The 27,550-nt window shown below is 43.4% G+C and overlaps 2 protein-coding genes and 2 non-coding genes across 8 annotated transcripts in view; 3 read left to right on the top strand and 1 right to left on the bottom strand.

The window, feature by feature from the left end:
• Positions 1-5,457: 5,457 nt before the first annotated feature.
• Positions 5,458-5,531, top strand: TRNAN-GUU (transfer RNA asparagine (anticodon GUU)). Its single transcript has one exon. It is a non-coding gene; the product is annotated as a tRNA-Asn (tRNA).
• A 241-nt stretch (positions 5,532-5,772) lies between these two features.
• On the top strand, positions 5,773-5,845 carry TRNAV-AAC (transfer RNA valine (anticodon AAC)). Its single transcript has one exon. It is a non-coding gene; the product is annotated as a tRNA-Val (tRNA).
• Positions 5,846-8,329: 2,484 nt separating this feature from the next.
• Positions 8,330-26,615, bottom strand: USPL1 (ubiquitin specific peptidase like 1). Of its 3 annotated transcripts, XM_055702847.1 has the most exons (9): positions 26,451-26,615; positions 21,172-21,338; positions 20,486-20,614; positions 18,672-19,326; positions 16,331-16,417; positions 15,785-15,914; positions 14,425-14,550; positions 13,602-13,762; positions 8,330-12,437 (listed from the first exon to the last, which is right to left on the bottom strand). In XM_055702847.1, exons 2-9 carry the CDS (start codon positions 21,268-21,270, stop codon positions 10,537-10,539), a joined length of 3,288 nt encoding a protein of 1,095 aa, XP_055558822.1. In that variant the 5' UTR covers positions 21,271-21,338; positions 26,451-26,615; the 3' UTR covers positions 8,330-10,536. The 3 variants fall into 3 exon arrangements, with proteins under 3 accessions (XP_055558822.1, XP_005446527.1, XP_014141582.1); XM_005446470.4 differs by lacking the exon at positions 26,451-26,615 and having other exon boundaries at positions 21,172-26,413; XM_014286107.3 differs by lacking the exon at positions 26,451-26,615 and having other exon boundaries at positions 21,243-26,410.
• A 147-nt stretch (positions 26,616-26,762) lies between these two features.
• LOC114017892 (translation initiation factor IF-2-like) overlaps positions 26,763-27,550 on the top strand; it is a 40,429-nt gene continuing 39,641 nt past the window's right edge. For all 3 annotated transcript variants that reach the window (XR_008731014.1, XR_008731013.1, XR_008731015.1), the window contains exon 1: positions 26,763-27,061. The gene's annotated coding sequence lies outside the window, so the exon portion shown is untranslated. The remainder of the gene's footprint in view (positions 27,062-27,550) is intronic.

Below are 27,550 nucleotides of genomic sequence, written 5' to 3'. Positions count from 1 at the left end.
GCATCCTCAACCAAAGTGTATATCACTCGCTGACCCTAACTACTCTACTCTCTTTTGCCCATATTCTGATGGGGAAAAGCCTTATGGAAAATGCTTACCTTTAGTAGGGATTTAACACCAATAGAAGTAATATTTTCACTGGACAGAATCCTGGACAACTTTTTTCCTATCTGTCTGTGTCTACTCTGCCACATACTACCCAGAAGGTCTGAGTGCCACCTAGCATCCAAACCGTGTCCAGATAACTGGTTACCTCTCTGGATGGGACACAGCCTGGTAGAAGTTCCCAGCGGGAGCCAAGCTGCAAAATCCATCTTGTTTAACGAGGACATGTTTACCTGCAACAGTGTTTTTATTCAGTTTCTCTACCATGCAAATTATTATCATCTGCACTATTATATCTGGAAAACTCTGAAGTACTTTGGGTACAAGCAAATATACAGAAACATGCTGGCTGAGAGGCAGGTGATAAACATTTCGAGTGGTGACCTACTGTTAACTTAATAGGAAAAAGCTGTCTTTCTGGGACACCTTCCCTTCCCTGCAGTCCATGCAGACATGACTGTGTGAAAAGCAAGGCCATAAATAGTATCTAGGTTTAGAATTTTAACTCTTGGAAAATTTGCTTTAGGGGAAAAAAAAAGCAAATAAAAAACAACAAACCCAAGAACAAAAAAAGAAGTACAATAGCACTTTGAGAATGCTTTTATTTGGACTGAAGCTCTCTTTCCCCCAACAAAACAGTCTTTTCTTACTTGACCATCAAAGTTTATGCTTTGTGGTCTACTAAGCACAGAATCGTAGCTGGTATTTAAGGATGGTATTTAATTCTAAGCTACTACTAATCTGAGGAGGAAAACCCATCACCTAAAGAGTGGTTACACAATTAAGTCAAAAGAGGAATATTGTCCAAGCAGATACCCGTTCTGTGACTGTGAAGAAAGGACCTGTGCATGGGCTCGGGCAGGCAGGAGTGAGCTGCTGATGGGAGAGGGCAAAGGAGACAGCACAGGTCCTCAGGGTATCTGCCGCAGGACCACTCCTAGTCATCCTCCCACAGCAGACACAGATCCTTCTCTTTCTTCTGCCTGTGTTATGCTGGTGTAAACCTACCAGGCACTTGCAGCTTGCTTTTGATTTACAAGGGGCAGTAAAAGCAGATGAGCCTGATCTGAGATCTGCTCCAACTTCCATGAAAATGCACACACTTCCCTGCTTTCAAAGGCTTCCTATAGGTGACTTCAGTTTGGCAGAAGCATCATATTAAAGGGGGTAGGAGTCAGGCTGCTAAGGTTTGAAGTTGCCATAATGCAAAACAAAAACCCGTACCAGGAGTTTATGCCAGCGGGTTTTCGAGCTGGCCAGCCCAAGCTTCCAGCCCACAGCCCATGTGCTTGCCAGGTTGCGAGGGCTGAGCAGCTGATGCCTTCGTTTTTTCTTCATCTCACTCTTTTGTTTTCCACATCTTTGCTTTGCTGCTGCTCAGCACCTCTTACATCATCCTTATCCCTGCTTTGCTCTTCTGCTCTGCCCCTTCTGATTCCCCCCATCCCCTGGCACTTCTTGGCACCAAAGGACCCTCCGGCGGCACTGGCGCTTTGCTGGAAACCCAGCCTGTTACTGCTTTTTGCCAAGGCTCGCTCCAAAGTCACCCCTCACGTATGCATAGAGGAAAATAGGGCTTCACCCTCCTCCATGCAAAACAAACCCCCATGACATCAACTCCAGGGCTTGCTAAGCTGATTTCTGGGTGTGCAGGGGGAAAAAAAAAGCTTTGCCAGTGAGAATCTGTTTGGTATGGCTGCTGTAAAATAAGAACTGTGGCGTTTTGGGTGGTTTTTTTTAAGTGCAACATCACTCTGAGGGTTTTCCTTAAGGCAAAGCAGAGGAAATCAAGAGGGTATGAGAGATGTAGAGGAAGTTCCATCTCTTTACTGTGGCAGAGCAACACTGTTGTAAGTATGGTGGGACAGAGCAGAAATCCCTTGCCAGGAGTATTATCTTTTCATACCCCTTAGGAGTGGCATAGCTGCAGGATGGAAGGAGGTTTTGGCAATTTTTTTGGCAATTTGGGGGATTGCCTTGGCAAGGAAGGGCTAAGGTGGGGCCAAAATGAATCTGTGAACAGCTTATGTCATATCTACACATCATATTGTTCCCTCTCCCTGAGACCTAAACATCTGGGTGGCTCTTGCCTCCTCTTCTTTTGCGGGATACACACAAGATCACTGTCTCAGTCAGGCAAAGCTGGCACCACCATAAAACCCTGTCCACCTGGTAGAAAGATCAGTGCAGGACACCTCCATCATATTCCACTTGGCCATTTGAAATAATGGATTTTTCTTAAGAAGATAAAAAATAAAGGGGGTGGTGGGGTGGTGGTGGTAGACACCTTGGGGATCAGTGCCTGCATCAGCTGTAAGCCCCAGTTGTGGTCGGTGCTCTCCAGGCACAGGTAATTCTGTGCTTCAGCAGCTGCTGTCAGACCCCAGCCCTTCTGCTTGCTGTATTGCTGTTTGACATCTACATCGTCCTGTCTGAGGGAGATAACCTTGACACAGTGAGCCATGAAACTCATGAAAATGTGCAAAGCCAGCGAGCTTTTCCCAGTTGTGCTGCAAGGCTTCCCACACATTAATCTCCTCCTCTGGAAATCTTGAACAGCCAGTCAAAATAATCCTTTTGTAGAATTGCTTTCGTACTGAAGAGGAAAGGACTGGGAACACAGATCTATAAATATCTTTTGGGATGTTCATCTCTCCTCTCATGCATGCTGCTTAGTGCTTGGCTGCAAGGACTCCAATGAAAGTGCATCTCCTTGTAAAATAAAAGCTGCTGCTGTGAAGCTCCCATATACAAATGTCAGGCGACACACAGCCATCATGCTTTATCATAAATGCAATGGGACACGAGCCTCTTGAACTGGTTGGTTGGTATTAGCACTGTGCTTTGCAAACTTAAAGCACCACAGAACCACCAACTATATAGTACATCTACATAGGCGTGTGTGACTACCTGCCATCACGTCAGTCTGCTTCAGCATCACATCCTCTCCGAAGCCTGACAAAAACCTGAAGGAGAGCATAAACAGAGCTGGAAACGTGAAGTGCAACAGGGCACGCTGCAGCTTTTTAAATGCTGTCTGCATTTTGCACGGCCAAGAGAGTGACACCATGGAAGCAATCAGAGCACTGCCTCAAAAACCCATCCTTCTCCACATTTCCCAAACTTCTTCCTTTTCATTACTGCCTCCACACTCCATTTGTACAGGTTCTGCTCAAAACACAGCACCTGAAGACAGAGCCCATGGTCCCCCCGGTCCCCGGCACAGCCTCCTCCTCACGCTCCGCTCCGTGTCTCGCCCACTGCTCTCCCGGCTGCGTTCCTGCCTCTCCGGCGAGCCCTGTGTGACAGAGCGTGCGCGCCGGGCTTGACGGCCCCAGAGCAGCTGTTTGGGTTCATCTTTATTAAATTTCAGCAGGTTGAGCCTGGAGAGGAGCTGCAATGTAGTGAGACTAGTTTGAATCTGAGTCCCTCCAGCAAGGTGCTGGAAGCCCGCCTCCAGCTTGGGCATGCTGGCAGATTTGGTATCTTCCCTGCCATCAGGAGACCAAAGGATGGAGCGGGGGCACAGGACAGCACCTTCTGAGGCCTTTTTGGCAAAGCCCAGGAGTCTCCCAGGAAGTTATTGATCCGTAGGGTTTGAGTGGTGCCCGGTGAGTGGCAGAGCCACCTTGTGGGGATCTCCTCTGTCATCTTTCCCTTCCTTGCTCCCAAGAAGCAGCTTCTCAGCAGCCATTGTGCAATGGGTTTGCACGGCAAGGTTTTGGTAGCAGAGGGGCTACAGGGGTGGCTTCCATGAACTTTGTGAGGTACCTGCCGGCCCATTTCTCCAGCCCACCCTCTGGATAGCAGCTTGACCCTCTGGTCTCACAGCCACTCCTCTGAGTTCTCTGTTGTCTGCAAACTTGCTGAGGGTACACTCTGCCCCATCATCCAGATCATTAATTGAGATGTTGAGGAGCATTGATCCCTGGGGTACACCACTAGTTACTGGCCTCCAACCAGATCATGACACTGGCCACCACCCTCCGGTGGTGTTCAGCCAGTTTTCAATCCACCTCACCACCTGCTTATCCAACCCATACACCAACGGATTCTCTGTGAGGATCTTACAGGACACTTGGTGAAGCCATACTGACTACTAACAATTTCTTTGTCCTTGATGTGCCTGAAGATGGTCTCCAGGATGAGCCGCTGTATCACCTCCCCAGGGATCAAGGTGAAGCTGACTGGCCTGTAGTTCCCTAGGTCATCCTTCTTGCCCTTCTTGAAGTTGGGGGTGGTGTGCTTTCTTGGTGGCAAGTCCTTGGGCACTTCTCCCAGCTGCTATAATCGATCCAAGATCATTGAGAGTGACCTTGCAATGACATCTGCCAGCTGCTTCAGCACTTGTGGGTACATCACATCAGGGCCGACAGACTTATGTACGTGTAGGTTGCTTAAGTATGCCCTGACCTGGTCCTCATCCACCAAGGATATGTCTTCCTCACTCCAGCCTTTGTCCTCTGTCTCTGGGACCTGGGATTCCTGAAGGCAAATTACACTCCTTTGGCACAATTTCATTTTCACAACTCACATTGGCTGTCGTTTTCACCTTATTACCTTTTAGGTGGCTGCGAATTGTTTAATAATTTGTTTCATAGAATTTTCAGAGCTGAAGGGAGGCTGCTTGGGCAGCAGATTCCTGGGTGTTCCCCTCCACTCCCCTTGGAGATGTTTCTTTTGCCATGGCTCATTTCTGTCAGTGTTCTCACTATCCATCAGCTCCTGCAAATAATTATCAAAGGTCTTTCAATTTTGTGGGATGAATTTTGTCTTTTGTTCCTCGAGTCTGTGGTCACAACTAGTCCTTTTCGTATCGAGATTGTGGAAGAAAAGGTGCTGGATACTTTGGCCACGTGTCAATAGGCTGATGCTTGGGTTTGTGTTCCTTGTCCTTGGTGTATGACCATGGGGTTTCTGCTTGCCAGCACCATGGTCTGTTGTCTCAGCACGAAGCTTTCAGGCTCTCACTCGCAACTGTCCCACCAACAGACCAAACTTGGAACGCTGTTCCTTTTCTGCTTGTCTGCTGCTCGCCTGTCCCTTGCTCCTGCGGGAAAGGCCGCGGTGACAGCGCGGGGGGTGGTGGGGGTGGGTGGGAGGTGGTGGTGTTCATGTTCTTTAGATTAAAAAAGCAAATCACCCCCAACCCCGGTGATTGCACCCCCCCACCCCCTACCCCCCCCGCCGCCCAAGGCGCTGTAGCACAAGCCGCCGTCCCGCCGCCGGAATGCCAAAGGGACGGGCGGGGGCGCGCCGCTTCCCGCGGGGACGCGCAGCCACGGCCCCCCCAAGCCCCACCCCGGCCGCCGCAGGGATCAGGAGCGGCGCGGCTAGCAGGCTTGCCAGCGCGTCTCTGTGGCGCAATCGGTTAGCGCGTTCGGCTGTTAACCGAAAGGTTGGTGGTTCGAGCCCACCCAGGGACGCAAAGCACCACTTTTCAGGTGCTGGGGTCTTTTTTTCTCCGCTGCGAGGCCGGTTTCGCAGCGGCGGGGTCGTATTATTTTTTGCCTGAGTCCCTCGTTGAGCCCCAGGGCCTCGTCCGCCGCCGGGAGGAGTGTCAGTGGCTGCTGCCGGCGCGGCGGCTGGGGTGCCGCTCTGTTGCGCGCCGCCATGCTCCCTGCGCCCGGTCAAGGGGCGCTGCAGAAAAATAGAAGTCTAGCGGAAGTTTCCGTAGTGTAGTGGTTATCACGTTCGCCTAACACGCGAAAGGTCCCCGGTTCGAAACCGGGCGGAAACAGCATGTATTTTCTTTCCCTACGTCACCGCGGCTTTTGGTTTTCCCGGTTCCGCCTTGAAAACGCGCCAGCGGCCGTTGGACGGAACGGCTCTGCACGGCGTGGGGGAGGAACGGGACAGCCCCCGCGGGAGAAGGCAACAACCGACCGAGCTGAGGCTGGCGGGTCCGCGGCGGGGCTGGGTGCTGATGCTTCCCCGCCCCGCACACGCTTTCCCTTCGCAAACACTTTCACCCCGTCTGCCCGGAAGGACGGCCTCGGGGGGGACAACCGAGTCTCACCTGACACGGTCTGAACGTCATCAGAAAACTTGGGACAAAACCTTCGGAACAGTACGGGCCCGAGTGGGAGCACTGTCACCGCTTGTCCCCGAGCGGCCATAGGCGTGGAAGAGCGTTTGGTGGCTTGTGCGGGACCCGCTGGGGTGCTGGCCGCGGGGAACGCCAGGTCACAGTCACGTCTGCAGGGCTGCAGCACAAAGCACTTAAAAACTTCATCTTTCCCTAGCAAAGAGAGGCTCCAAGTCAGAGAGAAGAAAAAAAGCGAGCCGGATGCTCACTGAAATAGTTTAAAATGGTGTCTTAGAAAATCCAGATGCACAACTTCTCCCAGCTTTCCCCATGACTTCAGTCTCTCCCTCTGCTACACCAACAGAAAAAGCCAGGCAGCAAAGACATGGATACAGAAAAATGAAACAACCTACAGAAAAAGGTAGAGTTACAGCATGGGAGAACTGTAAAACACCATTTAAAGGCTCAAGTACATATTTCATACAGAAAAATTATGCGCCATCTTCTCTTTGAGCCAAAGTGGTTGAACACAAAGTCCACTAACAGAAGGATATAAAATAATTTGGGGCTCTCTGCTTCAGCTCTCCATCTAGCATTTGCGTTGGAAGGTTCTGCACCAGGACCAGCTGCCAGGACCAAAGTTCCATTTTGCTGGAGAGGCAAGGGGAGATGCTTCCTTGCCAGGTACATCCACGGCAGGTTTCCAGTGTATTGCCAACCCTTATGGCTCATGGGTTATTTTAACATCCTGCCTACTTGCCCTGTTTCTAAACTGGAAATCCGGGGACAAGATTACAGCTAGCCCAAACCCTGCCTTGGGCATTATAGAAGCCCCTGTAGATGGTCATTTGCATAAAAGAGTAATACAGACCCATGTCCAGGGAGAAATATCTCACGAGGGTTTATTTCTTCGGCCTCTCTAGAAAACATAAGCTGGAGGCACCTGGCCCCCAACAGGTAGGGGATGCCTTATGCTCCTTCCCCAGCACTTGCTCTCCTTCGTGAGTCCCGTGGCTCCGCCGCGTTCTCCTGTGCTGTGCTGCTTCAGCATCTCCCTTGTACACAACCACACTGTGTTTGTGCATAGCAGTGCAAAACTAAGCATGCTGCAAACTTCATCAGCCTTGTAATCCTGTTAACCTTACTCTCTCTCTTGCTCCGTCTGCACACTGCCTCAGATCTATACTTAGACTGTAAGCTCTTCCACTCCGAGACTGAATCCTGGTGGACTTTAAATCACAGTGCACACTTTGAGCTGCATAATCTGCTTGGAAGGTTAACATGCTCTGCTCTGAGCACAAAGGGGCTCACATGGAGAACAGCAGCTGTTTAGGTTTGCAAGAGGAACACAGACAAGACATGATCACTCCCATTGATACACTGTCAGAAAGGGAATAGTTATTTAAAGCAGAAACCAATGCTGGCAACAGCCACCCATGAAAAACATCAAGATCAAAATCAGATTTATAATCAGCACCACAATGAATTTTTAGGAGTGCTCCAGCAGGTACACAGCTAAAAATCCATGCAGGCAGCTCCCTTGCAGATGGGCTGGTTTATTGTAGGCAGGATGTGAGAAGGCGGCCCTTTTTCCACCCCTGTACTTTGATTAAAAGTGTTTGAACATATGAAGCAGTAAGATCTGAATCAGTGCTACCTCCACCACAGAGCTGATTCTGACCTACAAGCTGTAAATCTGGTAGTGCCACAATTGTGCCTTTCCCCAATCAGAAGACACAGACTGACAAGATCACGTGATGCAAGAAGTGAAGAACGTGTAAAATACAATGCCTTGAACTGCTCGAAGCCTTTCCAAAAGGCTTTTGGAAATTTACCCTATAACACTGATAAAACCTCCAAAATACAGTGACTAACTTTTGCTCACTAATCGTATTTGCTATATGCCCACCTAGTGTATTTCTAAAGGACAGAAAACTAATACAACACTTGGTATTCTCTTTATGGCAACTAAAAAGTTGCATTTTAAAACTATTCTCAAAACAGGAAGTCCAGTAACCACCAAATTCCAAACTGTTTCTTTGGTCATGGGGTCTTCATCCAATCTCAGCTGAATTCTCACTTGCACAGGATCTGAGGCAGTAAAAAAATTACTGAAACAGACAAACCTGCACAGCATCATCTTTAGTTAATTATTCCAGAAAAAAACAGACAGCAAAGAACTTGCAACCCAAGAGATTTAGTTTCAGACTTGCTTTAATCTCAAATACTATTTATTTGCTTACGCAGCTTCTATACATACACATACCCATGCTGTATCCCACACGGCTGCAGACAGAGGACTCCTAACACCAGTTTGCAGAGGTGCTGCCAGTGGTGACCAGATTCTTGCTTCTCTCTAGGCATATATGCATAGTGGATGTGCCCCCATCCCCTTCTCTGCTTATTATAGTCCTCTCTCTTATTATAGGCCTTACCACCAGGACTCGCTCATCTTCTCTTCTTCGTGTTGCCCTACGCATTCTGCATCACGCCAATCCCAGGCTTGCTGCTTTGCTCACCCCTGTGTGTGTCATGCCCTGAGCCACTGGTGAAGGAGTTTCCACCTCACAGCTGCAGGCAGCTGCAATCCAGTCGGTCACAGATGGTATCTACACTTGAAGACAGCTCCCCACTGCTTGGGGAAACCTCTGCAAGAAGCAGTCAAGGTTGGAGGACACACTGCGCTTTAGCGGTTTGCATATATAGAACCCACTGGTTGGAAAACTCTGCAGAAATATCCTATTACCCCTCTCAAGTCTTGCAGAGGCACCTGTTTTATTCACTGATAAATCAAACTGTAATTTTAGTCACCTTTTTTTTTTTTTTAAAAATAGGGGAGTTCAAACAGGCAAACATTTCACCAGCAGTATAGTGGCACTACATTCAGAAACCATTGATTTGTTCTCTGCTGTAACGTTACCAATTACAACATCTAAAACAAGGGAGCTCAAGTTCTTTACATAGACTTATATTTCAAGAATTAAACCCTTCATTGTCTGAAGTGCCAGTCCGATAAACTGGTACATAATTGCATCAGAAACAGCATGGCAAGGTGAGTTCAGTGCTACTGACAGTTTATCGAACTTTTTGAACCTGGTTCAAGCAACCCAAGACCATTTAAATCTGCAGTCAATGCCTTGTAGTAACAGTTCTGTTCAATTGCACCTCCTGGAAGACTAAGACTGAAGACTTCATGGTTTGGACTTGGGTTCTAAAACAATGATAAAATGCAGAACACCTCTAAAAATGGCTGAAACAAGGACTTGCTGATAAAATCCTTGTTATTTCCAAGTGCAAGAAAAATGTACAGCTAATCTGATTTAGCATATAATACCCTCAGCTCTGTGTCTAGCTAGACTCACAGCTAGCAAAACAAAAGCTATACAAACCAGAAACACCAAGATGTGAATTGCTCTGCTTACTCATTGCTGTCTTGCTACATTTTCCATTACTTTCCTTCTATTGACCTTGCCTCTCCTTGGCATGCTCGTATATGGATGGGGTGCACTGCTCTGGTTATGAAAAATTGAGTAACAACAGTAATAGGTGCTAACTTACAGTTAACTTTAATTCTTAGAAACCTTTCTTTTATTAGTGAATTTGCAGCTATTAATAACTAAAAGTCACATCTGATACTTTTTCTTAGTGCTGCAAACTCTGGCCCAAATCTTATTAATTTTACTTATAAAATAACCTGGCTCAGAAAAATATTCTACCAAATTATATTTTCAGTTACTCAGGATCAAAACTCAGTATATGCCATAACTTCAAATAGGAAAATTTCTACCTTATATCCACCCTTCCTTGGATCTGAGGGGTGTTGTGTATACATCAGGGTGAGCTTGTAGAACAGTAATTCCAAAAAGAACAGAGTCTCTAACAGAATACCAGGCTTGAGTTTAGTGTTGCAAATGATCTTTGTATCAAAGGATGCAAACATACATCCCTGATCACAGAAGGTACCTTTTTTTTTTTTTTTTTAACATCAGACAAACTAAATTCAGGAGCTAGGTGATCCTGTAAAATAAATCACTACTACTTAAATAATACTTCTTACACCATCACATCATCAAGACTACTGAAGTTCATTACTTCTCAAACTTGGTAGAATATGGGTAAGTTTTCCACATTAAAAGCAGCAAAAGTTAAGACTCATAGGAGCTTTGAATTAAAATCATCATTATATCTGACAGCTAAAATAACTGCTTCTTAGAAAAATAAAATGCATTAAAACCTTATTTGTCTGCTACAATAAAATTTTAAGGAAAATAAAATACCACAAATATAAATTGTTCAAGTACAGCCAGTGTGCAATTAAATCAGTTAGAAAATATAATATAATAGTGCTTTGCTTCAAAATATACATAACATTGAAAATTACTTAAAACCAAGAAACCGAATATTTACCAAGTTTCAAACAGAGTTTCATCAAAATGAGGTAAATCTATGTCACCTGCCATTGAGCTTGGTCCTGAAATGAAAAACAGGTCTTGAAGGATATCTTCCCTTGTAGGACTTTCAAAGGCAAGTTTTTTCACACTGGGTTTGCTTATTGTATGAAGTTCCGAATTACTGTCCTTTACAGGACTGTAATAATTGTGGTCCTTGCTTGTCATTGCTGCAAGTGGCACACAGGTCTCACCAGACACTGTCATTGCAACACTGCTGTCCACCATTTCCATATACATACATTCATCTTCACTTTTTTGAGCTTCTAAGGAAGCAACAGTTGAAGTAGAGGACAGTAATTCCGCCAGTATTTCATCACCGTTACTATGGCTAGTGCACCCTGATACAGAGTTTGCGTTAAATTCAGATTCATTATCTGCAACATCAATCTGATATTGCAGTTCCCTTAAAACGCTCTGCAATAATTCACTGTCACTGTGAGATTCAGTCTGTGGTTGGGTGCTTACATCTCCACTCACAGGTTTGTCCTGTTTCGTCTGTTCCACTGCTAGCCTGTCCAGTGAAGCCAACTTCTTCTTTTTAGCATTAAGTTTTTTCAACAGTTTTAGGCGAAGTTTTTTTGTTTTGTCACTATCTGACTCTTCTGTCTTCCCAGAGTTAAAGCTAGGTGAATGGAACTGAGTGACTTTACCTGAGGTACCCAATGTACTTCCTAACTTATTCCAAGCTGGACCTTCAAGAGTGGTATGACTTGCTCTTGGAAGACAAGTGTTTTGAGAAAATCCTTTGAAATTTGATAACGGATGAGTATTACTGTTCTGAGGAACCACTGAATTCGGGATCTCAGTTGATTTGTTTGTACCTCTGCTTTGAAATCCACCAAAGTTACTTGCTCCTTTGACTGGCAACCACACTTCACTTATTTTTTGCATTGAGGGAGTTTTGCAACTTTTCTCATTCTTGAGAGCTGAGGCACTTGAAGGCATAAAAGAATTATTCTTGTTTAATAATTTCTTTACCCAGCTTCCTACAAATCCTCTTTTTTGATCTTTGCGGGAAGGCTGAAAGGAATTATTGGCAGCAGAAGAATTGGTGACCTGAGAATTAACTATGATTTTGCTTGCATCTTTCAAGTCGGGTGATTCTTGTGTAGTATTCTCTACAGTTGAACACTTCTTGTTTAGTTGTAGTTGTGAATTTAATCCATGTTCTCTGTTAGGTAAATCAGTTCTGTCGCCTGTTCTTCGAGCAAGCAATGAGTCAGGTGGGTCAGGGTCATGTATTTTGGGCACAGGAGTAGAATTTGCTGGGTTCAACTCTTCTAGAGGTAAGCAAATGCTGGAATTTTCATATAACATGCAGTTATTGCTCATAGATAGACTAGCTCCAGCAAACTCTCCTGTACATGGAGCATTAGGTGAAAAAGCTGATCCCTGCTGTTGCAGTGTGACTGTTTCAACAACAGAGTTATTTCCCACCATCTGTCCGTTCAGCAACAATTTACCTTCTGAGTCAACTTGAATTTCTTCAAGCATCAGTGTTACAAGATCATCATGTGCCAGATTTTCTAAACCATGATGAACAATACCTTCATCCTCAGCTGCCTGCTGCTGTTTCTTATCTGGAGTTCTCACAGAATTTTCTTTGTGATGTTCTGCAAGTATTTTGTCTACAGTGTTACCAAAACCACAGTGTGACGCTGTGGAATTTGACGGTACATTATTAGGAAGAAAATCTTCAATATTTTTACTCTGGAATTGCGAATTCTGTTTTTCTGGCACACGGAATGTTTTCTTTTCCCAGATAACAATATGAATCTCTGAAGCAGGAACTTCAAATCTTTTATGTCTCTTGCAATATGGCCCCTTTAAATCATCACATTCAAGCCAAGTTCCTGAAAAACAAATAGCAACCAGTGTAGAGACTCAGAGACTTAAAATTTAAGTCACTACCTCAGATACTTGTCAAATATTTTTATTAACCCATTCCCCTGACAAGCAGAAAATAAAGAGTTTTTTTCTCCATTCTTTATTACATCAGAGAAAACCAGGATATTTCCACTGTAAAAAAATCAAACACAAGCAGAATTTCCAGCAATATTAATACATCAACCAAAGAAACAAAGCTAAGGGTTTTTTTTTGTCTGAGCTAATGATGCCGACATCTTGTCTGAAAAAAACCCACAGCCCTGAGGGAAGAACCATCTCTCAAATTAAGTTTCTTTGTGGACCTTTACATTGCCTGGCTGGGAGGCAGGCAGTTAAAAAGGAACTGTTCCTTTTAATAATCTGCCTCATCATCTGCAAATTGTTCATAGATCATGAGCAAATATTTTACAGCTTTAAGAATTTTAAAATAGATTATCTGTGAGGTACAGGATATTCCCAACTAGGCATTTCCCAGCGGCTCCCTCTTCATATTTAAACTCTGGCAGTATGATTTAGACAATTTTCATGTTGTCCCAATGCTTGATAAGACTGCACTCCATTCTTTCTACAAAAGCATGAGAATCAAAACACCAACTTTTCACCTTCACTGATTATGGAGTTCCCACTAATGGTATGACCATCGCACCACTAGTAACATTTCTAACACGGATTTGTGCCTCTCCCTGCCTCCTCAGGTGCAGTACTGTTCATAAACGAAAAGAAACTTAGTTAATGCTGGTAGTTTCATAGGTTCCCTCACTACCAGCCAAGAATGGATTAGTAACTGGCTTCAAAATAACCAATATCATTTGTCCCACAGCCATGCTCAGACAGTATTTTTTAACTTTTACAAAGTAATGAAGAGAAAAAACTCTACCCAAATAACTTTTGCCAGTGAGTACAGTGTAGGACAGAACGCTGCTGAACAAATCAGTTACACCAAACTGAAGCCTTCACCCTGAGCAACAAAGTTCCCACAATTATTCACAAAATTTTAATATGAAGTTTATAATACAGACGGAAGAAATCCTTGATATTATAAGATGGACTGTTGAGACTATTGCAGTAACCCATAACACAGTATTTGATATAGACTCATGAAGTGTTATAATAGAATTTATGTTTCTTACCATCCGGATTCAAAGACCAGGTTATGAAGTGCTTCTTATCTGTTTGGTACTGAACAACACATGTTATTTGGTAGGTGTCTTCTTCAAACTGAAATGAATAGTTCTTCAGGTTGTTAAGTGGCAAGCCTTCTACAAAATGTATCATTAATATTGAGGGTACTCTAATAAAGAAACAATAAAGAACCAGTTTATTAAAACGAAACAGTAGCAAAAGATCCTAATGAAAAAGTAAGGCAGCTCAAAGAGTATGTGGTTCCGCCTTTGCTATTCTGCTTTCACACTGGACTCTTCAGATTGCACAGTAGTCACAGGATAAGAATGCTCCAACTGGATATTCTATTTTGTTACAGATTAGGGGAAAAAACCCAACATCACGTAAGGGATTTTGGTCATTGGGAAGTGGTGAAAAAACCCAGGAGACAGCTGTGGCATAACCACAGTAGGAAAGGACATTGTTCCCGAATCAAACTAGTAAACAGATGATCAAACAGCAGTTTTACCCAGCAATGGCAAGGGTTGTGAAAAGGCTGACACTGCATATCAGTTGTCTATATTTACTACTTGGTATTTTTGACCTGGCTCAAACACATGTGCTGGTCAGCATGTTAAACACTGCTCTATGTTTCATGTTTATTAAACACTATTTGCCATTTCAGCATTTAAGAACGATCTAGAATCTTTAAAAGTGAGTATTTATCAGAGTCTAAAGTTTAGCATCTCTGTAAACCCAAGATAATAGTTTGGTTTGGAAAGTGATACGTTCAATAATTGAAGTCTTAGAATTTTATGTATTTTATTTTCAAGTTCATATATGCAAACTTACTTTTCCAAAATCATCTGTCTTCTTTGAGATCTATCACCACAGTTATTACATGGTCCAACATGAATAGCGTTAAGTGGATGCCAATCAGCAATTATATTTGTGAACGTTGTTAGTGTTTTCCTACATCTGGACACACACAGAGAAAAAATAAGTTTAGTTGCTGATCAGAAAACAATAAATATACACACTTTGCCAGGAGAAAAAAAGTTATTAAAACATTATGCCAAAGCCAAATTCTCTTCATATTCATGCCATTTGTGTGAATTCCACTGTGACTGCATCACGTCCAAGTCAGCACTGAATTCAGTTCTGCCAAACAGTATCAGTCATCATTTGTTTTCAGCAGCTCTGTGGCCTTCAGTTTCACATTATTTGCTCTTTCTCCCTTAGCATGTTACCTTTGTTTCCTTTCCAGCATAAGATAGAGCTTGTACCAGGATCCACGTAATTTACTAGCTAATACAGAATCTCAAGGAGAGAAGGAAGCAGTAACAAATTACCTCAGAATCCATGTTATACAAGGTCTAGCTTTCAAAAACCAGTACATTCAGAGCAGAGATTACACAGAGGTTATATTGTATGAAAATACAATGTACGGGATATTAAAGTGAAATAACATAGTTTATTCATTCATTAGCCCCAGAAAGGACTTCCTTTATATTCAACGTAAGCTATTCAACTTTTAAAGAAAAAACAGTATGTAACAAAGCCTCTTGAACACATCCTATTAACCAGGCCTACACATCGGCTGGCAGCGTAACAGCATTAATCGCATCTCACTTGGGGATCTACAATTTTATTGTATAAACCTAAGATAGCGGAAGGAAACAGGTGTTTTCAAATGATGCTAGCTGTCTTCTGAAGGTGTCTCTCTTTTTCTGATGACTCTAAAAGGAGTCTAAATTACTAGCTTGTACCTGCAGCTACAGAGAACTAAACCAATTCTAAAGAAATTCCTTCCCTGTAATACTATTTGAAAATAGGTAAATATGTATGAGAATCTGATTTTTTGTAATCCAAATGAATATTACAGATATTCTTCAATAGCAAAAGTGTACTAGGACTATATTCTTTAGAACTGCAACAATATGTATACTCTCAGCAAAATATCAGAGTGACCATGACCAGGGACTCACACAGTTACCTATTATTTCTTTCTTAATTAAGTGATAACATGGTTTCCTAATATATGACATAGCAGTAAACTATTTGCCAATGCTAGCCTAAAAAAAGTAAAACTTCACCAGCAAGCTTAAGCTGTACAAAACCTGGAGATCTGAAGAAAGCCAACTATTATATGCAAATTTTAAAAGTGTAAGGTAGAACAGTTATATAGAAGCTACTTAAATAAAAATCTCACCGGTCCTGGTATTTGTAGCCACAACATAAACATTCAAACTTCCATGAGAAAGAATGCAAGAATAGTTTCTCAGCTTGTTGATCCAGTCGTAAGAGTAGAGGGAGCGCAAACACTGGGCTCTCCTTCATACCTTCAAAGATGGGGCAGAAAAAACAGCCACTGAATATTTGAAATCAGCTTGCAGTACTTCAGAAAGGAAGATAAGCTTAGTGCTATGATTTTCATTCCAGTTATCTGTTCAAGGCTGTACTTCTAATCCTCACAGCAAAGGGACTGATCCATGTTATTAGGTTGTTACCAATGATGATTTCATGACTACAGCATAGTTACAAAGATGAGAATATGCTCTCTAAAAAGTCAAAAACAGTCAAGGGACAAACCAGCTGATCACACTGTAAAGTATATGTATGTCACCAATAAAAACAAATGTATTTGCAAACTGTCTTGTATGCATCTGTACATGCTTATTTTTATGTACTGACATACAAGGCTTTACATGTAGAGTTTCCTGAAAGTAAATACTGCGATACTATGCTAATTACTTACCCAATTCACACTTAAGCTGAGGCTGAAGCTGTGTAAACATTCTGTTTCTGATTTCACTGAGGTAAGATTCTGCTTTTGGAAGAACATCTAAAGAAAAAAATACATATGCCTTCGTGTATTTATGTGTAACATCCCCACCCTTTCATACACGTGCCTAACCCTAACATGCCTCATACATACCCTAACATGCACTCATTCTCTGAAAACCGGTGCCTTTCAAACTGATCCATACTTGCTTAAAACTGTTGGTAAAATAGCCAGTGCTTGGTATTCACAGGTTTGAAAATTAGAGAAGAATTTACACAAGTTGTCGACATTTTGCTGCAGCCTGCTAACCAGTAATTACTCAACCTGACAAATTATGGCTAAGAGCGTGTACCAACAGCTAGATAGTAACAACATTTAAGGATAGTGTAACCAGACATTACAAACCCTGGAGATTCAGAGATTAAGAGTGGATTTTAAAATGTAAACATTAAGATGAAGAGTCCAAAAATTTGCTTACATGCTTTCTAATGATGTTATACAATTCATAACAAAACATTTAAATGTATTGTTCCAGATTAAATACTGATTTCCTAAGTCAGCCTTTAAAATAGTTTTAGAAATACTTTGTGTGCTTTATGTATCTTATTATGTATTTTAAATTTACTAGTTGTTTCTACACAAATGCATTCTTTAAATGCAAGCAAGAATAAAACTTCTACTACACAATCATGATCATAACGTACACAAATTAAAGGAAGGATTTAGAATAGCTCTTGAAACTAATACTTATAAAATCTATCTATATATAAAAAGGTAAAAAAGTTTCTTGCATCTCAATTGCTTTTGATTGTTTTTAAGAACAGCTGTATGTAAAAGATACTGAAAAACTACACAGATGGGCAGAGTAAACATTACACCTATTCTCCACAACAGTACTCTTCATCCAATCTCCTATCCACTGTTCCCCAAATAAACTAACTGGGTTTGCAGCAATGCCTGGAAATGAAAAAGTTTAAGTTATCACAAACAAGACTATATTCCAACACTCAATATCCCCATTTAAGGGTTCTTGCACACCAGAGCTCCTTTGCAAATACAGCACAACAGAGGAGAAAGAAAAACATCTGAGACAGGCTCTGTGATGGTAGAATGCTTCCAGGTAATAGGCTGGAAACCTAAAATCAAACAGCCTGACTTTCTGGCAAGCAGATTACATGAACTACTTCAGAATCTTTTGGGGAATTTTTTTTTTTTTGTTCCCCTCCAAAAAATAGTATGTCTTCTCTGCCACAAGGTGGATTAAACAATTTTTGATACACCTATTGTTTTTCCCAGAAAAGATATTAATTTCTTCAAGTTATCTGATGCTGTTCTTGGACTATAGTCTATATATATTCAACCACAAACTTTCCCTGGAATGTCTGTTGAAAAAAAATAAATCATGAAACATACCGGCTAACCAGAGATCTGTATTAATTCTCTAACAGATGATGACTTAGAAGTTCAGACTTACGACACCAACAGGCCAGGTCAAGAGAACTAAGAAAAACACGTCTTAGTTTAAGATTCTTAAACTGAGTCCACAGCACAGAAAATGATCAAAGGCCGTACTAGTAGATTACAGTGTCACATCCTCCTCTGACTCCAGTTGTGCTGCCTGGAAGGTTGCCCCCAGCTGCTCATCACTGCCCCAGTGCCTGGAAGTTACAGTCCTTGAACCTATTAAGCTGCACTTGTGAGCACTCACTAACCCTTTCCAGACAAGGTTCCAGAACCAGGTTAATGCGTTTGCCTAATTTTGACTGAAACATGTTAGAAAGCACTATCACCCACACCAGAGCTTGTAGACCTCAGGGAAAGCATTCCTTCGAGTGCAGCTGCAGCCAAAAGAGAACATATGTTCACAGCTTTACTATTTTTGGTGTGACAAGGCAACTGCCCACTTATAAAAGGATATAAAACACAAGAGAAATTATTTTGAAGATTAAGATTAGAACAGCATCTTAATATGTTAACCAATAGAGGGGAAGGAAACAGGGTAAGGCTCAATTACATCATCAATTTGCAAATTCTCTGTGTGGGATATGACCCAAAAAAACAAATCAAGAGATGCTTAGTGTTTGATGCCTTCAAAGCGTGCCTGTTTGCCCCAAGAAAAACAATGTATAAGGTTACTAGGATTCTGCTAGATTAAGCACTCCACATTGTAAAGTCACAGTAATGGGTTGTAACTCATTTTTTTGTGATCCTGAAATAGAAGGAGGCATATTTAAGTGCACTGTACTAAATTCCACATATCTGTAGCAGGTAAGATCACTCTGAATATGAAGAAACAGCAGCTAAATTTACTCACCTTCTACTTTACTTCTTTTACAGGTATTCAGAAGCACAGTTGCTTGATTATAGTTTGTTAAGAGTTTCTGGAGTAAACATTTCTCATCATTATATTCCTCTGCTAGAGCACATTTTAATGTTTCTAAGTGTACTAGTGCCGACAAAATACAATCTAACCAACAAAGATTATGTATGTTTCTCCACTGAAGACATAAATCTGTGTTATTAGCAGAATCTTTATCATCTTTGAGCAAAATTTCAGACGTTGAGAAAAGTTCAGAATTTGGCAAGAGTTGTGTTTTGGGACTAGAAGTCCTAGGCGGACTTTGTTGATAGCTGTTGGTGTTGGCAGTTTTTTCAAGATCTGCCTTCTGCATGCGGGACTCCACATTGTTACTAGGTTTTTGCTGGTCATTTTGTAATACATCATGTAGGCTTGACTTGGGAATGCATAAACTATTCTGATAACATCTGACAACAGGGTCTGTATTGTTAGTGTGCTCAACTGTTACCACAGTATTAGTTCTTGATTTTTTTGGATGTGATTCAGAAGGAGAACAGTCACTGACATCACACAATTTCCTTTTCTTATGGACAGATGGAACTTGATGATTTTCTGAACCAGCAGAAATAATTATGCTGTTTAATGGTTTATAGCCAAGTGGATAGATACACTAAAGGAAAGAAAGAAAGTTACAGTGAGATCTACATAGCAATTTCAGGTGTACAGGAGCTAAAAATGTATATACCATACTCTTAAAATGGAATGTAAGACTTCTGGAAAGTGATATTTTAATGAAATAAACACATAAATTCAACATATGTATGACAGGAAGACTGTTTTTTCCAACTCCTGTCTTATAAGCAATTGTGAAGTAAATATATCAGTAGTGATCATCAACACTACTTCTCCAGTAAAGGCTTCCAACCCTTGAAAACCACCTAATTTTACTAAGGAGAGCCCTCTTCTCTTATTTTGCTAAATCCATTCCTCTAGGCTACGGATTTGGCATTATCATCAGGTGCCTGAGACACCACTGGCGCCAAAACTGGCAGGATATCTTTCAGGCTAGCCCAACACAGACCAGGTGTTGGCAGGGTCTTTTATATATATGTGGCTAGTCTGCAACCAGAATATAGTCAAATCACTATTACCAATCTCCAGAACAATACTATGATTATTTAAAAGCAGGGAAGGATGGGAAAAGCAACTCGGAGACCCACAAGGCCTAGTCTCTACAAGGGCACCAGTCCATATGAGATTGCTACACCCTCCCCATGTACACGGAGCAGTGAAGAAGGGAGAGACAGCAAAACCACAACTCAAACATTAAGCAGCACAGAAATCCAAGTAAAGTTAAAACTTAAAAGGGGAAAAAAGGAAAAAAAAAAAAAAAAAGAAAAAAAACCCCCACTGCAATTATAACAACAAACCTATTCACATTACCCAGACATAAAGAAGGGAAAATAGGAGACTCACATCTGCAAGAGTCATGTTTTAGTTACCTGGATTATCAAATTTTCACCTTACTATTCTGATGCGTACACAGATTTATTTAGTATCATTTGTGTTCCCTTGTTGCATAAGGGAAACTCTGTTCATTCTTATCTACTCTTTTTAATTCTTCAGGGTAGCTAGCTATGCCTAAACAGTGCATTTACACAGGTTAGTTACGTTTTTGTCTGTACACAGGCAAACATCATCCAGCATATGGACTCAAAAGGGTCCAGTTTCAACAATCTGCTCACCAACAACAATCTTAAACTTAAAAGAGGTGTAACTGCTGAAGGTAAAGGCCTCTGCACAAACAAACAAAACCGTTAGTGTAATACCTGAGGATTTTCACAAAGAAGAATGGACTCTTGAAAATTAATGCGGTAAGTCCGTAAAACTTGGATCTGGCCCTTCTCTTTGCAGGCTGGACAATACTCACATGCAGTTGTTTCCACAGGATTACAATTCTAAAAAAAAAATTTTTTTTTTAAAAAGCAGCATAAATTTATGTATTTCATGTATTATCCCAACGTAAGACATACATATATACCAAGACAGAAAACCAGCGTGCAACTTCTAAGTATAATACCTAATAGAATTTTAAAGAGTAAACTAGATTTTTTAAATATTTATAGGATATATTTTTGTATGCTAGTGTTCTAAATAAATTTATATTTTGATTTTAATATTCAAATATTTAATAAGGTATCTTTAACAACACAATTAAGCAACTTTTCGTTCTACTTGAACTGAACCACAGGATACTTATCGCCAGGGAACACAAGCTCAGATCTTTGAAAGACAAATCAGTTTTCACAGGAATGCAAACAGTCATAAAAATAGTGCCATTAAAAAATCATAGGCACAGATTTACTTAGAATAATCTTAATCTTTCGCCATTGTTATAGATTTCCGTGGAAAATAATTTTGAGAATTTTTTTGGTAAAATTAAGACCAATTAAAAATCTCTCAAAGCAGAGAAAAATATGAACTTTGCACACATGTAAAACAAGTTTCAACTGACTTTTCCCAAATACCCCACCATGTGGAGTGTCGATTTCCCTATACCAGTCCCTTCTCCAATCACTTGCAAACCATTTGTAGTCTTCTGGGTATCCATCATTCTGAGCCACTGGCTAATTTATGTCACTTGTAACAATGTCATGACCACTAAGGATTTTTCAAAGACTCCTGAAAAATAAGAAGTGAATAAAACAATTAAAGAAAAATTAGATAAATTTTGTGGGAAAAAAATACACCAACAATAATGCAGCCTGCACATTCTGTGAAAATGGATTCAGAAGAGTATTTTCTTCACTGAAAATATTTACTTTCTAGCGCAGATTATGAACTCAAAACTTTAAGTCACCTAATAGATTTAACAGCTTTAGGCCTTGAATTTGCAAGCTTATCTATGCATTGCTTTCTACAAGGTCTCGCATATTTTCCAAGTGCATTATGCTTTACAGAAACATCAGTGTTTTGCCTGAGCATCTCAGCTTACTGCACCTAAGCCTCAAAGAAAGAACTTGTTTAAAAATGGCTACAATAAGATCCCATACAGTTATAGATGGCTGCTGAGGAACATTAAAAAAAAAAAAAAAAAACAACCAACCCACTGTTGCATCTTTCAAAACAGTGAATTCATTGCATAATAAACTATTAAAAGTTTATCCTGCAAACATTGCAATTTTTAACTACAGAAGGGCATCCTGCTGCTACTGCCACTTTTTTGAAACCTCTAATGTCATTTTAACAGGGTTACAGACTTCCTAGCAAACTAAAGCTCTTCCACAGTTACCATTGCTCTATAACTCCATTGCATATTTTACAAGTGACATTGAACATTCTATTTCAAATGATTTCTCAAATTCAGGGGGAAATTTTGCCTTTCTCACATATCACACATGCACAGAGACACATTTATGGAGGACAACTTCAGTAAGAACCAGATGCACGTCAGAAGGCATATCCCTAAGTCCACTCCTTCACTGGCACTGAGGCTAACTACACCCTGAATCAACCAGAAAAACAGAGATTTAGAACTACAGGGATCCAGTTCTGCTCCTGCTGACTTCAAATGGAACTAACTAGAATAAATACATCTCTCTAAGATGTAGGACATAATTAAGGCAAGTTGAATTGTGAAGTCATCAATGTAATATCTTTCAGCCATGACTGTTCCCTTTTCATCACTTTCACTGAACAACATCCTCTCCCACACCATGATGTCCTTTCAACCCTTTCTTACACTATAGCACTAACTCAGATCATACTTCCTTTCAAAAAAAGAAATTTCCCAAGATATTCTTGGAGACCTGTGTAAATACCAGTTCAACCCAAACTGTTTATAATACTGGGCAAGGATTGACCCTATAGAACTGAACAGAATGCTAAAATCCAACAGAACATGAATAAAAAAAAGAGCACTAGGAAAAATTTAACAACTCATTTCAAATCAATCTCTAATGGCAACTAAAGAGAAAGTCAAAATGAGATGATAAGGACACGTTCAATGCATTCAGCATTACCATGCTGCAGCGTACAAAGATACCCTGACTCATAAAACTAATGGCCGTAATGGAAGGTAAGAACATAAAAACATCAACCCACATGCCTTAGAGCGCATTCTTAGTTTTCCAAGTAGAGTTGGAAGATGTGCAAGAAACACCATGGTCCCAGACTCACTCAAGGTAAAAATTAATGAATTAGCTTAAAGTATACAAGCTTGTTGGACTATAAAGGAAAGCCAAGCTCCCCAATTTTTCATGCAGTGGCAATAGTACTATTACACTGCGACTCAACTCTCTTACCGTATAATAGTCAAGCGAGGACCTTGAGTTTTTTTATACAATTTGTGCAGATACCAACCACACTAAAACACTGAAAAACTTTACCCTCCATTCTATAGCTAGTAAAAAAAAATGCCTCTAACTTGTTCAGGGGACTTTTACTCAGTTCCTTGGCCCGAAGCAGTCTCAGCTGTCCAGAGTAAATAAAATACATAGATCACACAACTGTAACTCCAGGCAATTTCTCACCGCACAAATACAACACACACTGAAAGGTTAGTAACACTAACAACCTGCAGGTTATTCCTTTTTAAGTATGCCTGCGTTTTATAAAATGTATTTATTTCTTTGCAGGTCCCCATTATACCTCTCAAAAGGAAAGCAATTTTTTTTTTTGGTTATGTTCTCTGTTACTTCTGCTCTTCTTTTTATCATTTAAATACTGTTCTGAGATGTACGATACCTCCCTCAACTATTATCACCCAGCAATAGTACTATAGTACTGGCGTAAAGACTTTTATTGCACTTTTGAATATAATGAACATTTAAAAAGTATTAATTGTCCTTTTATTTCAAGGACATAAACACAACAAGCAAATAAAACTGATCTGCCAGTACTAGATAGGCAGAGTTGTACCAAGTGGCCTGCCTGTACTTTGTAGTATTTGTAACATTACAGCAAGTTATTAGTGAACTTTGCACAATGTACAAAAATTGGGCATCAGATCAACAGCTGCCAAGAAAAACAGACAATTAAAAGACTGCTTTATCAAGTACTGAAACAACCCATTGTAGCAATGTGTAGTATCCGTATTACAGATGGGAAAGCACACAGGAACGTGCTTTCAAGCTTACAGAGTCACATTTAAAATCATTTATGCTACTTTCCTTCTTTTATCCTGGATACTTGAAAAATGTAGTGCAAAATATGCTATGGACCTGATAAAATTACTAAGGCTATTGTTACGTTTCCTTGAGTAGAGGAGTTGATCTAATGGCTCACTGCTGCAGAATAGGGAGGTCTCTCTTCTCTTCTTTCTCTCCCCCCTACCTTCTCTGACAGCTCACATCCTTATCAGACTTTCCACAAGCTAAATGAGCTCACAAACCAGCAGAAACGTCAGTAAAGCACAAGTTTTTCTACTATTCTAGTAAGTTAAATTGGCCTGTGAGAAGGTTCAATGAGCTAAAGAGCTGACAGGGCAGAAGACAGAAGAGGGGAAGGACTGCAGAGATATGGGTTTGATGGATGGACTGTTAGATGGCTAAGGAATTGGCCGCGTGGCCACATCCAAAGAGTTCAATGTCCCAAGTAGAAACCAGTAATGAGTGGCGTCCCTCAGGGGTCTGTATTAGACCAATACTATTTAATATCTTGATCAATGACATAGAGAGCAGGACTGAGTGCAACCTCACAAGTTTGTGGATGACACCAAGCCGAGTGATGCAGTTGATATGCTATAGGGAAGAGATGCCATCCAGAGGGACTCTGACAGGCTAGAGAGGTGGGCCAAAGCGAACCTCATGAGGCTTAACAAGGCCAAGTGCAATGTCCTGCACCGGGGTCAGGGCAACCCTCAGTATCAATACAGGCTGGGAGATGAAGGGATTGAGAGCAGCCCTGCAGAAAAGGACTTGGGGGTGTTGGTGGATGAAAAACTGGAAATGAGCCAATAATGTATGCTTGCAGGCCAGACAGCCCGTCCGACCCTGGGCTGCATCAAAAGAAGCGTGGCTACCAGATCAGGGGAGGTGATTCCACCCCTCTACTCTGCTCAGGTGAGACCCCACCTGGAGTCCTCGGCACAGGAAAGACATGGACCTGTTGGAGCAGGTCCAGAGGAGGGCCACAAAAATGTTCGGAGGGATGGAGCAATTCTCGTATGGAGAAAAGCTGAGAAAGTAGGGGTTGTTCAGCCTGGAGGAGAGAAAGCTCCAGGCAGACCTTACTGTGGCCTTTCAATACATAAAGGGGGCTTATAAGAAAGATGGAGAGACCTTTTACCAGGGCCTGTAGTGACAGGACAAGGTGCAACTGTTTTAAATATTAAGAGGGTAGATTTATACTGGAGGTAAGGAAGAAATTCTGTAGACACTGGGGCAAGTTGGCCATGGAAGTTGTGGATGCCCCATCACTGGGAATGTTCAAGGCCACACTGGACACGACTTTGAGCAACCTGATGTAGTGGAAGTTGTCCCAGCCCACAGCAGGGCGGTTAGACTTCATTAGATTTAAAAGTCCCTTCCAGCCTAAACCATTGCATGATGCTGTGGTAAAAGGGACCTGGACCTTTTCATAATAGTAAGCTGTACCTTGTGAAACAGTACCTTATAAATAAAAATCAGTTACAAACTGTAGCAAGCAGGTGACAAAACACTGACTACATTACAGTGAAAAGAACATCTCCCCTTTGTTCAAAGACTAAAAAGAACACTTAAAACTGGCCTTCTTGTAAATCATCTTACAAGTCTTCTTTCCTTCATCAAGGGGATATTGAAAAGATGAAAAGAAACAAACAAAAGGAAAATATCCATTGCATTATTAGTCACCTCTCCATTCTTTATACAAGAAGAAATTAGACTATGAACGTTTTTCTGTATCTGAGGTCATAACCATAAAAATTCAAGTCACAGAAAAAAAAAATTACAATTTTGGCTACAAAATGTGCTCCATTAAGTGCAACTATAACAAGACATCACTGCTGTTACAAGGTAACTCTCTCTACTGGGCAGCCTGTAACTGCTGTGCATAACTGCAAATCTCTTTATGTGGAGGCAAACACAAATTTCTTCCCTGCAAGATGCCTAACCCAACCTAAGGCGAACCAGGATAAAACTGATGCTCACAACGTTTGTTACTCTGCTGTTCTAAAAGTTTCTTCTACAGTCAGTCTTCTCTTAAACCTTTTCATATTTAATACGTGTATGACAAGGGACAGGGACTACCCGTTTCGTTGACAAATCATTCCGTCCTTCCGGAAAAAAAACAGTGAGCAGTGTGGGGCAAACAAAGCCTGAACTAGCGTAGCGTATTACAGCCTCAGCTATGAGATGGAGGATTTCAGGAAGGGACCTGGCGCAGGGGGGCCAGCTCCCACCCAGGGGTCCCCGCCTGGTGCCCCCCGCCCCCGAGGGCGCTGGGCTGCCGCGTACACCCGCGGGGAAACGGCCGCCTGAGCCCTCAGCCCGCAGCCAGAGCCATCCACAGCTACCTATGTTAAGACTATAGAAGCCTGTGCTCGGTGCACGTCTGCACATATGCGTGCACCCGTGCCTCAGCGAGCGCGCCTTCCATCGCACGGCGCTCCCGGCCAGCGCCACCCGAGCGGAGGGACCGCACGCCTCAGCCGCGCAGCTACTGACATGAAATACTCAGTCGGCATTCGGAACCCGCAGGGGCCCCGCTCCGCCGCGGAACGGGCACCCCGCCCCCCGCCGGAGGGCTCCAAGCACCCCGCCGAGCGCCGCGGCCGCCCCTCCCGCCGCCCGGCCTGCCGGGCCCCGCTCTCACCTGCTAGCTGCTGCCGCCGCGCCGCCGCTCCCGGTCCCCGGCGCCGCGCGAGGCACACGCAGCCCCAGGCCCGGGCTCCCTCGGCGGCCTCCCAGCGCGGCCCGCACCGCTGGGCACCGGCCGTTACGTGCCGCCGTCGCCCCGGGGCGGCCGGCACCGCAAGGCGCAGCCCAGCCCACGCCGCCGCCCGCCCGGCTGCTGCGCAGCTTCCGGCGCGTCCCCGGCGCCCCACCAGCCCGCCCCGCCCCGCCAGGCTGCCGGCAGGCGGCGGAGGCGGAGCCGGGCGGCGGGCGGGAGCGGCAGCGGCGCCCGAGGTACCTGCCCTCCCGCCTCCCTCCCCGTGCGGGGCGGTGGGAGGGGACCATCCGCGCCGCGGCCCGCCCGCCTGCGCGAGACCCCGCCGCCGCCCGCCCCGGCTCCCCAGCAAAGGGGCGACCCGAGCCTGGTGCCCCCGCCCGCCGGCGGGGCGAAGCGCGGTGGCCGGGCCCGGTGCAGCTCGGCGGCGGGCGGCGGCGGCCCTGCCCGCCCTGGGCCTGCGGCCCCCCTGCCCCGTCGGGCCCGGCCGCTAACGGGGGGCCCCGCGCCGCCGCCTCGCAGCCGCGTTCCTCCTGGTAATGCCTTTGCGCGTCTTGCTCGGGCCAGGCAGTCGATGACTAACTTGCAGTTCACTGAACACGCTTAAAGTCAGCCCCCGGGTGCGGTTTAACCTCGCCCGAGGTTCGGTACCTCGGGTCTCACCTCCCTCCTAGCGCCGAGAGGCTGGTTCTGCCGGTCCTGCCGCTCGCTGCGGCCGAGCGCAGCTCCCTTTAGAGAACCTGTTCTCTGAGGCTGCCCGGCCGCCCTTTTGGGATGTTTCAGCCTCAGGAGGCTGAGGTGATGCGGGGCGCTGGGTCTCAACGAGCGTTTCTGCACCAGCGGCCCCGCGGTGCGGCCTTGGAACCGTGCGGGCCCCTCTCCCGCCAGCTCCCGCAGGAGCCCCGGAGCCCCGGCGTGTAGGTCGGTGCGGGCTGCGGTGCGGGCCAAGCCAGTCCGGTCCCCGAGGCCCGGGGTTGGCATGAGTCAGGAGATTGCACCAAAAATGCCTTCTCTTAGCGCCTGCC

This window comes from Falco cherrug, chromosome 2 (genome assembly GCF_023634085.1).
Source record: "Falco cherrug isolate bFalChe1 chromosome 2, bFalChe1.pri, whole genome shotgun sequence".
Classification (NCBI taxonomy): Eukaryota; Metazoa; Chordata; class Aves; order Falconiformes; family Falconidae; genus Falco; species Falco cherrug.
The sequence above is the reverse complement of the archived record's forward strand: the minus strand, read 5'-3'. Positions and strand labels throughout refer to the sequence as shown.